Here is a 14,543-nt window from a genome sequence, read left to right as displayed (position 1 = left end):
TCCACAATCGGCTACGTCACTGGCATGGTAAGCAGCCATGGAATGTAAACAGTCTGAAGCTAACGGACATGGCTGAGGAAACGGAAACCAACAGGTCTAGGGGGGGTTCATACTGCATTGCCCCTGGCTGCAGTAATGAACTGTATAGGGCTAAGGCAGCTGGGGTTACGATACATTTCCACAGGCTACCTTTGACAAGGAAACCAGTCCTCAACTCATGGCTAGCTGCCTTAAAACTGGCTAGCCCTCCGACAACCCCTAGATTTCGAATCTGTAACGAGCATTTTTTAGTGACAGACTATTTAGAGAGCTGTAATTTTGATTCAACAGGGTCACTGGTGAGGGTTAAGTCCAACAGACTGAAACCTGAGGCCATTCCGTCAATGATCGATTTTTCAGGCTACAGTACAGGGCAGACCGATAGACCAACGGCAAGACACTAACACCGATGCTATCTGCCGCAGAGACAGGGCGCTGAAACGCTCACATCAGGCAGAGGACAGAGAGGTATGTTTAGCTGTTATCTAGCATGCTAGCAAGTATACTAGGCAAAGGGCTGGATGTAACGTTGTTGTGACATACACAAAACACGTACATTTTCACTTACACGCACAAATAAAGCCTGACATGTAGGCTTTATAACGTTCAACAAAACTGAGACTGACACACTGGGCATTCATTGAAATTGAGTCAGAAAACCAGATAGATACCAAACGATCCAAGCACTTATGTCAAACTCCACAAGCTAGCACTCCGACCATAGACTGTATAAATAAACCATGACTCCGATGATATCACAGATCAATAATAATGCGTTACTAGCTGCTAACTAAACCACAGCGGGTCTGTAAACAGAATCCAATGTCCCTTTCTACTCACCCTGAAGCTAGCTGATGTCTCAGGGCACATTGTTGATGCAGAGGGAGTTCAACTCACAGAAAAAGCTGCTAGTTCCATAGTAAGAGGTATCTGTGCAGTATCCATTTGTGCAATATCCATCAACGACCACAAGGAAAAAATCTGCCAACTCTGCACTAACCTAAAGTAAACGGCAAAACTCGTGAATCCTCCGTGCATCCGTCAACCTGGGGTGACTCTCCTACCTGCAGCTAACTTTTTTTTTTAACTTTATTTATTTTGGTTTTAACATTTTGCGTGCAGCTAACTTAACAAGCGATCCCATTGGATGAATTCGTCCAATCACAATTTCCATTTATCTGCCTCGATTTTCTAAAACGCACAGGACCTTTTCTATTTTCTATAAATGCACACGATATATAAGCAGTCTCTATTCCCTAAAATGCATAATGTGCTTGGATACAATAAATGAGAGTGCATGACAGGTAAATGGTCCAGGTTGACCTCTCTGCAACGGATGGATTCAGTTGCAGTGTCCATGCTCCAGCAGCGCCCACACACACACCAGTCACTTCCCCCCCAAACGATCCGAAGGTGGAGCCTGAAACAGACTGTCCTCCATGTTGTGGTAGTCAGACACTACAGGCCTGTCCCTCACAGGCTCAAATGTGTAACCAATGCCATTAAAATTACTCATTTTCATGTGTATTTAATATGCTGCAATGTAGCCTATATACCTTCGCAGGTCCTACCATGCCAGTGACGTCATCGAAATTGTCAGCGTTCTAATACTAACAAACGTAATTTTTGTGTTGCTTAAAAAAAGCTATATTGATTTTTTTTTTAATTACAATTTTTAGTGTAATTTATTTTTATTTGTCATAACCAACACGTTATCAACGTTTATTCTTTCAGTTCAGTTCATCTTTAAGGCTAAAGAAAGGCATACAACAACACAAACTACCTAAATGATGGAGACAGCAGTAGACAAACAACTGACCAATGGAGGCAGCATTAGAAAAGCAACAAGGTAAACTTGCTATTCTTATCAATGGAGACTGGTGGCTTTGAAGAGAGCATAGATAACGTCAAAGTGCTGTTTGACAGCAAGTTAAAGCAGTTTTATATTCTAAATATAGCATCCACAGGGATACTTAGCCTATTTGAACCAGAGGCCTGTACTACGAAGCGAGATTTGGCGTTAACGAGCTAACTTCAGGTTCAACCCAGGGTTTTCTGTACTACGAAGGTGGATCACTTGTGATCGGGTTCAATCGCCGTGGTAACTTATGCTGAACACCTAAGCTGGTCGGGAGCAGGTTATGTTGGAGATTAGAGATCAACTGGTGTAAAAGCACCGCCTACTGACCAATCAATACTCGGTTGATAACAGCGTCACCGTTCTTAGAAGATCAGGTGGAGCTCCGTGGGTGGAGAGAGAGAGGTGCGCTCATAAAAGTTAAAATATTTAGAGACAGACAACGACTTTAACATTCCCTGATGGGTATTTTTATGAAAGATATAGATTTTCAGCGGAGGGAATTACGTATAGGCTATTTGTTGGCTTCTTCAGCCGTGTGTTGCCAATGCGCACATCGGTTTAAATTATGTTTTTATGTTTTTGTTTTTTTTCTCTCATGATCGCGTACCACTGCCGGGGTTGCAACTGAAATAAAAGCCTAAAGCAACGACAGTTTATGGAAAGCAAAAGTGTAATTATATATGGTCAGATCTTGTGCCTGACTGATGGGGAAGTGACCAGTTTAGTCTAATGTATTGTAGTGGGTGTACTGTACTGTATATTGGCCAGAATCTGCCTTTGGTGGAGGAGGGGGGCATATCATAGTGGGGGGTCTGGGCGTCCTCCCCAACAGAAGTTTTACGCATCAACGACTTCTTCCTGCATTCCGATTCTTTTATGCACCAATTTATGGTGAAATACCTCCATTGAGCCTATATGGAAAGTATGTTGTTACGTGTCATTGGGCATTTTTAAGTGGGTATATGGAAATCCTGGAGCTTACTATCACGTAGACTACACCACTGGATATTGATAAGCTAAGTGTTGTGATTTACGCATAACAGCGTCGGCTTTTTTGCCAGCTTTCCTTCCTGCATTTTGCCTGTTAAACTGTGTCTGTATTCTTCATATTTATGTAGAATTATAGTTTTCTCTTCTTATGTAAAATATGCAGCTCTGGTAGATGTTTGCGATTGGTCATGCTGCGCAAACACCGCCTCTTTTATGTGAACGCGCGCGCCACTGGATTGGGAAACCCTGGGTTGATTGAACTAGTTGATAACCAGTGTCGTGATACAGCTTATGCAGGACCGCGGTTGTTAGGTTAGGTGAAGCCGGATCACTGAAAGAAATCCAGGACATGTTGATCTTGATTCGTAGTACAGGCCTCTGCTCTGTGTCATGGCAGTGTGTGTGCAGATGAATGGCTTCCCTCTGTGGCACCACTATCAGTTGGTTAGTCTATTGTTTGTTTTTTTAAGAGATACTTGTGCAAATTACTTTGAAATCATAGTCATTGTATGTGGTTATTATATCACGGCCAGGAACCAATCAGATGATTGATTTGAGCTACCCGTTATAATTTTTATATGATCATGTGTGTGTTAGCAAGGACCCGCCTGAGATTTCCACACCTCCACACAGACTTCTACTTGGTATATATATATTAAAACACAAGTTTGCTTACGTAACTAATGTTTCCTTCTTCTAAAACGTCTTACTCAGACTGAAAACTGAAAATGCATTTTTGGAGGAGAAAGAACAATTTCACATCTCTGTTTCAGGCTTTTGATGGTGATTCTGTTTATGTAGGCAACAGTATCAAAGCCTATATCTGGAAGGTAGAATGTACTAAGGCAAAGGAAGGAAGACAGCAGTCAGAGAGAAAGAATGCACTGATAAAGAAGGACTGGGGAGCTGGGCAGTGTTCAGGAAGTGGAAAATGCTGTGGTTTGGTACAACTGTACAGTACCAGCAGAAACATAATAAGGTATATCCATGCAGTATTAACTTGTGCTTTTGCAAAATGCTATTGAAATGATTTCAGTGCATTACACAGCATTTTTGTTCAGGCTTTTCTTTCACAATTTGCAAAGCCTTTTAAAATATTAAACATGGAGCTTGTTGGCCCTCTATCAATCGGTACACCGGAGTTTGACTAATGTATCCAAGTATGTATTGTATATAGGGCATATTTTAATATTTGTAGTGTGTGGTTTCTTTTTTTAACTCTGTAAAGTGTCTGAGTATTGTGAAAAGCGCTATATTAATAAAATGTATTATGATTATTAATCTGTTCTCATTTAAAATACTTTCAAAAACTTGATAATCCGCTGTTCTGAAAATCGGGTTAACAAAATTACATCTGCACTATAAATATTCTGTTCTAGGGCTGTCAAAATGACTTAATATTCCTTAAATAAAACACATGTTCGAATATATCCGGATATATCTATTTCTGTGCATTATGTACATAAGAGGGCAAGCCAATACAATGGGAGACATAACTACTCTATTCACATCACAAAACAAATTAAAGCTGCAAGGTGTGCTAGTACCCAGCACATCAGGGGTACTAGCAGGATGCCGGTTGTACCAGTTTCCATTTCATTTCACATGACATATGCACTCCTGTAACTTTCACCAGCAAAAAAATATAATAAAATAAATAATGCCGTGATGACGGTGATGATGTCATCATCGTGGTAGTGTCCCGTCACTGCCAGTATTGCGTTGATGCATTTATCGTCACAGCCCTAAGCAGGAGGCATGACGTAGCTGGATTGTAATTTGCAGTGTTGGGCAAGTTACTTTTAAAAAGTAATTAGTTACAGTTAACTAGTTACTTCTTCCAAAAAGTAATTAAATTAGTTTTTCAGTTACAAATTATAAAAGTAACTAGTTACTTCAGAAAGTAACTATTGCGTTACTTTCAAGTACATTTTTAAATGCTCAAATGTGACCCCACCTCCACCTACCCCTCTTTAACGGAACTTAAAATACATGTGCATGTTATAATAACATGTGCATGTTATAAAATAATAATTATTTATGATAAATCTGAATATTATAATTAGGGCTGTGAAAATAACGCGTTAATTTCGATTAATCTGAGAAAAAATAACGCGTAAAAAAAAATAACGCAGATTAATCCATTCCATATTGAGATTTGACCCGGAGCCGTTCTAGCCACCATTGGACTGTAAAATGAAGGAGGGAGACGAGAATGTGCTGCCTGGATCATTGATTGGAACATTTACTTGTAAAAATCTTCTTCCTGCCAACCCTGGCTAGCGAAATCTGGAGCCACTGATATGTCTGCTCTTCTCTCTGGTGCTCTGAAACAGACGATACAGGCAACACAAACACCGCTGCACATGACGCTAGTTACAGTTTTTCACGATCGCTATGACAATTTTTTCAATACTTTTAACAACTTTCCTAAACTCTTAACGCACCAACACACCTACAACACGCAATTGGCAAAACATTAAATTTCATGCTCAAAATCACACATTGTAAACTAAACTCCAACACTGATTTTCAAAATACAATAATTCACTTCTACGGGGAACCATCACCTTATCGTGGTGGAGAGGTTTGTGTGTCCCTATGAACCTGAGGGCTGTGTTGTCTGGAGCTTTGTGCTCCTGGTAGGGTCTCCCAAGGCAAAGTGGTCTCAGGTGAGGGGCCAGACAAAGAATGGTTCAAAAACCCCATGAAAAAACGAGGTAGAGATGATGTGACCCTGCCCGGAGGAAGCCCGGGGCCCCGTCTGGAGCCAGGCCCAGATGGAGGGCCCGTCAGCGAGCGCCTGGTGGCCGGGTTTGCCACGGAGCCCGGCCGGGCACAGCCCAAAAAAGCTACGTGGCACCTCTCTCTCCAACCCATGGGCCCACCACCTGTGGGAGGAACCGCTGGGGTCGGGTGCGCTGCCACATGGGTGGCAGTGAAGGTCAGGGGCCTCGACGGACCAGACCCGGGCAGCAGACGCTGGCTCTGGGGACGTGGAACGTCACCTCTCTGTGGGGGAAGGAACCGGAACTTGTGCGGGAGGTGGAGCGCTACCAGTTGGATCTGGTGGGGCTTACCTCTACGCACAGTCTCGGTTCTGGAACCATACTCCTGGATAGGGGTTGGACTCTTTTCTTCTCCAGAGTTGCCCAGGGTGTGAGGCGCCGGGCGGGTGTGGGGATACTCACAAGTCCCCGGCTGAGCGCCGCTACGTTGGAGTTTACCCCGGTGGACGAGAGGGTCGCCTCCCTACGCCTGCGGGTTGTGGGGGGGAAAACTCTGACTGTTGTTTGTGCATATGCACCCTTCAAGAGCTCGGAGTATTCGGCCTTCTTGGAGACCTTGAATGGAGTCCTGTATGGGGCTCCAGTAGGGGACTCCATAGTTCTGCTGGGGGACTTCAACGCGCACGTGGGCAATGATGGAGACACATGGAGAGGCGTGATTGGGAGGAACGGCCTCCCTGATCTAAACCAGAGTGGTTGTTTGTTGTTGGACTTCTGTGCTAGTCATGGATTGTCTATAACGAACACCATGTTCGAACATAGGGATGCTCATAAGTGTACTTGGTACCAGAGCACCCTAGGCCAAAGGTCAATGATCGATTTTATAATCGTTTCATCTGATCTGAGGCCGTATGTTTTGGACACTCGGGTGAAGAGAGGGGCAGAGCTGTCAACTGATCACCATCTGGTGGTGAGTTGGGTCAGAGGGTGGGGGAAGACTCTGGACAGACCTGGTAAACCCAAACGGGTAGTGCGGGTGAACTGGGAACGTCTGGAGGAGGCCCCTGTCCGACAGACTTTCAACTCACACCTCCGGCGGAGCTTTTCGTGCATCCCTGTGGAGGCTGGGGGCATTGAACCCGAGTGGACAATGTTCAAAGTTTCCATTGCTGAAGCTGCGGCGGGGAGCTGTGGTCTTAGGGTCTTAGGTGCCTCAAGGGGCGGCAACCCACGAACACCGTGGTGGACACCGGTGGTCAGGGAAGCCGTCCGACTGAAGAAGGAGTCTTTCTGGGATATGTTATCCCAGGGGAGGCAGTTGCAAGGTACCGAAGGGCCCGAAGGGCTGCAGCCTCTGCCGTGAAAGAGGCAAAGCAGTGGGTGTGGGAGAAGTTCGGAGAAGACATGGAGAAGGACTTTCGGTCGGCACCAAGGTGCTTCTGGAAAACTGTTCGCCACCTCAGGAGGGGGAAGCGGGGAACAATCCAAGCTGTGTACAGTAAGGATGGGACGCTGCTGACCTCAACTGAGGAGGTAATAGGGCAGTGGAAGGAGCACTTTGAGGAACTCCTAAATCCGACTAATACGCCCTCTATGGTAGAGGCAGAGCTGGAGGATGATGGGGGATTGTCGTCAATTTCCCTGGTGGAAGTTGCTGAGGTAGTTAAACAACTCCACAGTGGCAAAGCCCCAGGGATTGATGAGATCCGTCCAGAAATGCTTAAAGCTCTGGGTGTGGAGGGGTTGTCTTGGTTGACACGCCTCTTCAACATTGCGTGGAAGTCGGGGACGGTGCCTAAGGAGTGGCAGACCGGGGTGGTGGTTCCCCTTTTCAAAAAGGGGGACCAGAGGGTGTGTGCCAATTACAGGGGTATCACACTTCTCAGCCTCCCCGGTAAAGTCTACTCCAAGGTGCTGGAAAGGAGGGTTCGGTCGATAGTCGAACCTCAGGTTGAAGAGGAACAATGCGGATTCCGTCCTGGTCGTGGAACAACGGACCAGATCTTTACTCTCGCAAGGATCCTGGAGGGAGCCTGGGAGTATGCCCAACCGGTCTACATGTGCTTTGTGGATCTGGAGAAGGCGTATGACCGGGTCCCCCGGGAGATACTGTGGGAGGTGCTGCGGGAGTATGGGGTGAGGGGGTCCCTTCTCAGGGCCATCCAATCTCTGTACGACCAAAGCGAGAGCTGTGTCCGGGTTCTCGGCAGTAAGTCGGACTCGTTTCAGGTGAGAGTTGGCCTCCGCCAGGGCTGCGCTTTGTCACCAATCCTGTTTGTAGTATTTATGGACAGGATATCGAGGCGTAGTCGGGGTGGAGAGGGGTTGCAGTTTGGTGAGCTGGTGATCTCATCGCTGCTTTTTGCAGATGATGTGGTCCTGATGGCATCGTCGGCCTGTGACCTTCAGCACTCACTGGATCGGTTCGCAGCTGAGTGTGAAGCGGCTGGGATGAGGATCAGCACCTCTAAATCTGAGGCCATGGTTCTCAGCAGGAAACCGATGGAGTGCCTTCTCCAGGTAGGGAATGAGTCTTTACCCCAAGTGAAGGAGTTCAAGTACCTTGGAGTCTTGTTCGCGAGTGAGGGAACAATGGAGCGGGAGATTGGTCGGAGAATCGGCGCAGCGGGTGCGGTATTACACTCAATTTATCGCACCGTTGTGACGAAAAGAGAGCTGAGCCAGAAGGCAAAGCTCTCAATCTACTGGTCAGTTTTCGTTCCTACCCTCACCTATGGTCATGAAGGCTGGGTCATGACCGAAAGAACGAGATCCAGGGTACAAGCGGCCGAAATGGGTTTCCTCAGGAGGGTGGCTGGCGTCTCCCTTAGAGATAGGGTGAGAAGCTCAGTCATCCGTGAGGAGCTCGGAGTAGAGCCGCTGCTCCTTCGCGTCGAAAGGAGCCAGTTGAGGTGGTTCGGGCATCTGGTAAGGATGCCCCCTGGGCGCCTCCCTAGGGAGGTTTTCCAGGCACGTCCAGCTGGGAGGAGGCCTCGGGGAAGACCCAGGACTAGGTGGAGGGATTATATCTCCAACCTGGCCTGGGAATGCCTCGGGATCCCCCAGTCGGAGCTGGTTAATGTGGCTCGGGAAAGGGAAGTTTGGGGTCCCCTGCTGGAGCTGCTACCCCCGCGACCCGTTACCGGATAAGCGGAAGAAGATGGATGGATGGATGGAATAATTCACTAACACAATACACTATGTCCACCAAAACAATGCAATCATGTCTCAAAATCAAATAATTCTTCTAAAACACTAACACATGTTCTCTTCCAACAGGAACATTTAGTCAATCACTCCACAATGTCATACAAAACACTAACATCCCATGGAATTACAGAAACTGCATTATTTGATATGTGTCAGATCTGCCCTTATATAATAGACAATAGTGATTGTATTGATCATAGATTGTGTTTTGCACTGAAGTTTCTCTTGAAGCCTGTCTACATTTTTGTTTTGTTGGGTTTACAAAATTTTTTTTAAAGATTATTTTTTGGGGTTTTCCGCCTTTATTTGACAGGACAACTAGTTGAGAAAGGGGAGAGAGAGAGAGAGAGAGAGAGAGAGAGAGAGAGAGAGAGAGAGAGAGAGAGAGAGAGAGAGAGAGCGAGAGAGAGGGGGGCGGGAGACATGCAGGAAATCATCACAAGTAAGATTTGAACCCTGGACCTCTGTGTCGAGGTATAAACCTCCAAGTATACAGTATGTGCGCCTGCTCTACCACTGAGCCAACCCAGCCACCAATTTCTTTCTTTTGCTGCAGAGATACAATACAAAAAATGAATGACCCATCTCAGAGTAGCTTTATAGAATGTATGGTTTATGAAATAAAGGAGACAGAGACAGAATTATCCTGGTACTCCTCTTCCTCTCCCTCATGAAGGCATTTTTCTTATTTTCTGTGTTCATCTACAGTATTTTGTTCAAATAGGTGCTGTTTTACTGTATGTACTACCATATGATCATGGGATTGAAAGAACCTCAACACCTGAGTGTGTTTCCTAGAAGGGAATCAGCTGTGATTGATCTATTTGCATAGCTTCAATCAGCTGTTTCTCAATAAATGCATGTATAAAATGCAAGGGATATATTTGTGTTTAAATTTACAATACAATCAGCTGTTCACTTTGACTTTAGCCTATACGTTAGGTTTAGAACATAATGTTATCTGTTCTGACATACAGTGTGAAAGCATTTGTAAATTTGTCAATAATAATCCATTGTTTTGGTCTTGGTGGAGCTTGTGTGTAAAAGAAGTTCAAGCATTTTAAATTTGTGTTAACTGTATGCATTTTGTGTCAAAGCAACAAGAAATGTGTTAATTGTATAGCCTTCGCAGACAGATGTTGTGCTAACTGTGTTAAGAGCTTAGGAAAGTTGTTAAAAGTATTGAAAAGTGTCATAGCGATCGTGAAAAACTAACGCTATACTCGACAGCAGCTAACGTTAGCCTACCGCTAGCTAGTTAACACTATACTCGACAGCAGCTAACGTTAGCCTACCGCTAGCTAGTTAACACTATACTCAACAGCAGCTAACGTTAGCCTACCGCTAGCTAGTTAACACTATACTAGACAGCAGCTAACGTTAGCCTACCACTAGCTAGTAGCTGGATTAAACACGGTTAAAATGCTGACAGCTAACTCTAAACGGTGTAAAGTTTGACTGTGTTTTACTGTAGAGGATTCAACACCGGGATATAGCAATCTGTAGTTGCCATCGGAAAAACACAGACGGTGTGTTCAATGAAACTGGTAAACTACAGCCTCGTGGTGCATTTCAAGTTATTGTTAAATGTCCTTTTCCCATCTGGTGGTTGTTTTTGTCGTTCAACGGCAATTTACTAGTGAAATAAGTTATTGTTATAGTTATTACATTATTATTAAATCATTTCATTTTGACCATATGGCCTTAGCAATAAACAAGCCGTTCTTTAATGTCGCCAACTGTTGTTTAGTACCTTTCTTTTTTTTTAACTTCATTAAAAAGGTTCAGGCACCGTTAATTATGCGATTAATTTAGATTAATTAATTGCAGAGTATGTAATCAATTCGATTATATTTTTTAATCGATTGACAGCCCTAATTATAATGAAATGGACACTTAATACAATACATTATTAACAGAAACAATGTATACAAATCTAAACTATTTTAATGTTGCTGTGGGACAAAGTGAGACTAGCCTCCAATCAAATGCCATGTATGTAGACATTATATTTATATAGTGGATCGATACCAATAACACAACACCTCAACAGGCCACAACTGGGCAAAATGAAATTATGCTTGTTAAGCACTATACCCGCATTTTTTGGCAGTAACGGTAACAACGTTATTAAGATGGGAAGAGTAATCAATTAGATTACTCATTACTGAAAAAAGTAACGGCGTTAGTAACGCCGTTATTTATAACGCCGTTATTCCCATCACTGGTAATTTGGTCAGAAACAACAAGTCTCTTGCCATTCCCTGAATTTGCCTGGAGATTTCGGCGTTGGTCCTTACAGACAGAATTTCCCGAATCTAGTTGTCTCTACAGTTCACCCTGGTTGTTTGTTTACTTTGGGTAGTGCCAGCCATATGATAGACCGTCATCAACAATCCCCCTCGCTTGCTGTAAACTCTGAACGACCAGCTTGGCCTAACAAAAATAATTGTTTGGTTCCGGTTTCCGACCAACCCTGTCAATTTATGTGCGACCCAAATTTATTTTATAAGCTTGGGGAAGAAATGATACGAATTAAATAAATACCCAAATAAAAAGTTTGAGGCGAACTATAATTACATTTTTGTACAGCACAGGTTGTCCTCCAGCAATGCTGGAAGAGGACCCGCTGTCGCCACAGCAGCACTTAACATTGCCGTGTCCAGTTTTACGGCAGCAGCAGCGTGAGGATGGTGCCTTCAAGCAGCCCTCACCGGCCAGCTACAGCGCTACTGCGCCGCCGGGGAGCTTCAACACGTTAAACAGGGCAGATGAAACCACTCAGGAACTGTTGTGTTTAATGTCGTTCAAGAGGATGGCAACGTAGCAAGCTAACACGATCAAATGAAAGGTAAACACGCTTTAGAGTGCTCTAACGTTACAGCAAGTCCCTGTGGCTCAATGGAGGTGGCTAACAGCAGTGAAGCTAATGACAACTTCACAACACAATTCATTTGATACAAGCGTTGCATTATGGAAGATAGACGGGATTCTGAACAGCTATGCCCACGCTGCACACACACACACACACACACACACTGCTGTGTGTGTGCGTTACTTCACGCAGCACATGTAACTGATTGGAAATGATACAGATTATACATTATTCACTGCCGCTAGCACAGATGAACTAACGCTACGCTTGTGACTGTAAGTAGCCTACAATAAACCCTCCGTGATTAAAGAGTCACTTATCAATACCCACCTACCTGTTCTACAGGCTTAAACATGTAGAAACCCATATTTCAGTCTGCGCTGTCCACTCTTGTCCACCGCGCTGTGCAAGCACAGCTCTACTCTGCAAACACAGCTCTACTCTGCAAATAGCGACTTTTTACAAACAAGCTACAATGAAAGATGTCAGTTTGTAGTCTAACTGTTTATATTAGTTTGCAACGAATCTTGAATTTTGGACAAACTCTTGTAAACTTAGCTGCTGTCTAAACAAACCATCCTCTCCGCTGGAGCGGTAAACATGTGGATGTAGAAGACCAAAACAGATACATGTGGCTACTTAATATGCAGGTGAATGACGCCATCATCATGTTTTCAATTTACTAAGCGACAACTGTACATGTAGCACAGGTAGGCCATGTTATGAAAAAATAGTATCGAGTATCCATCGCTACTGTAAAGGAAAAAAAAAAAAAAAAGTTGCTGCCACTGGGAATTTTCAGGTTCGAATGTTTTACAATTTGTATTAGAATTCAGAATATATGTTGACAGCCCCACAAGATACTCACTGGTTTCTTGAGGAAAAAGACGGACAGGGCTCCGATCAAAGGCATGGCCCCCAGCAGAGGCTCCATCACCACTCTCATCGTTCCATGAAGCTGGACAGAGGAAACAAAAACATTATGGATCAGTCACAGTGATGGGTCTACTGTACACATTTCATTATCACAACGGAACCCATTTATGTTCATTGTCTTTTTTTTATTGATTGAAGTGTTCAATTAGACTACATGACATCTATGTCTTTAGAGATGGCCACTATAGACTTTTGAGATGAGGAATGTTAACAACCATGGCTTTACAGAAGTGTCATAAATGTTGGCAAACTAGGTGAGAAAAGACAACAAAATCTGACATTGAGTCTTTCGATTTGGGTGTCTTGAATAATAACAATAATCATTTTATTTGTATCGCACTTTTCAAAACCAAGTTACAAAGTGCTTTACAGTAGAAACACTAAATAAAGACAAGATCCATAATTAAAATATAAATGAAATAAAATAATTGAAAATGAACAATAAATAATACAACAAAAATAGCAATTAAAGCTGCAAGCAGAAATGAACAAGCCCTTGCCCCTCACAGCATGTCGGGGGTACTGGCAGCATGCCGGTTGCCTGTAACACTTCCTCTGTCCACTATTTGGCGCTAGAGAACACACACTAATTATATGTTATGTTGCTGTATATCATGTGTAGACCACACCATGAAAATATCATGCAAATCTGATGATGTTTGTCTCATAAGGCTGACTACCTGTTCCCAGTAGGTGGCACTATGACCGTGACTCACTGTGGGCACGTAGATGTCTCCAGGTCTGGACTCTTATCATGCATGTGACGTTTCAAGCAGAGTGGACAATGTAAAGAGAAGTTAAAATGGATTCCTGTGTTATGGCGAAATGTAAAAGATGGCCGCCACGCTGTTATACGAAAACTCAAAAGCTTTGCAATTTGGCACTGTAAAAGTCTTGACATGTCGCAGAACCAAATTTGAGAAGGATCTATTGAAACCTCTAAGTTTCACAAGTCCCATACTGTACCTATTAAGGGCCTAAAATGCTGTGTTGTCACATGACCTATGACATCGTCGTTCTAGCTATCAAAGATTCCTTAGTAATTTAAGTTGACATCAGTCAGAGGATTATACAAACCAAAAATTAGACACATCTGATAAATCACCTAGGATTAGTTCGAAAAAAATTGCGTAAAATACATGAAAATGCATAAATTCAAAAATGGCTGACTTGGAAATATATCCAAAATAAAGAGAGCAATGTCTGTACCAAATTTCGGCACAACTGTTAAATGTCTAAATTAAGGACTAATGCTAAAACTAATTAGGGGGCGCTATAGAGCCACCATGCAACGCCCAAGCCTAAATGTGACATCAAATCAATCTATTTACTATTATGAACATGACTGGAAAATGTTGAGTTTTCGTGCACCATAAAGTCCTCAAACGTGTTCATGAAATGAAAATGAATTAGGGATGGGCGATATGGACAAAAAATTATCTCAATATTTTTGGTGATTTGACGATAACGATAATTAGACGATATCCTATAAGTTACTTAATCACTGATGATAATAATGGGCCCAATGTTGAATGAAAACAGGTCTTATTTATCTTCTTTAAAATGTAAGTATTCAAGTAAAAACAATTCAAAGACATACTAAATCCTAACTGAACTAGTGTATGAACATTGAACTCTTTGAGTAATTGAGTAAACCTTCAGTTGTACACTTCTGCTGTAATGTAAATTGTGCAGCATACAAGCAAGATGAAATCATAATAATAAACAAAGGGCTCTGTTCTGTAACATATTGCACACAACCATGTCCTTATTGGACATGTCCTGGAGCTGGGATAGGGCCGGGTCAGACCAGGTTCTGATAGTCCTTCTACTTGGCTGTATAGTCCTTCTGACCAGGATGTATGCTGGGATCAGGAGTAGTTGGATGTGATCTGACTGATGT

The 14,543-nt window shown here is 43.4% G+C and overlaps 1 protein-coding gene across 7 annotated transcripts in view; it reads right to left on the bottom strand.

Annotated features, from left to right (window-relative positions):
• LOC116055586 (extended synaptotagmin-2-like) overlaps nucleotides 1-14,543 on the bottom strand; it is a 105,574-nt gene that overhangs the window by 54,365 nt on the left and 36,666 nt on the right. For all 7 annotated transcript variants that reach the window (XM_031307598.2, XM_036004831.1, XM_031307596.2 and 4 more), the window contains exon 7: nucleotides 12,573-12,662. In XM_031307598.2, the coding sequence (XP_031163458.1) occupies nucleotides 12,573-12,662 (90 nt within the window). The remainder of the gene's footprint in view (nucleotides 1-12,572; nucleotides 12,663-14,543) is intronic.

The sequence above is a fragment of the Sander lucioperca genome, chromosome 9, assembly GCF_008315115.2.
Source record: "Sander lucioperca isolate FBNREF2018 chromosome 9, SLUC_FBN_1.2, whole genome shotgun sequence".
NCBI classification, from domain to species: domain Eukaryota; kingdom Metazoa; phylum Chordata; class Actinopteri; order Perciformes; family Percidae; genus Sander; species Sander lucioperca.
Note: the sequence above shows the minus strand (reverse complement) of the source record. Positions and strands in the feature narration are given on the sequence as shown.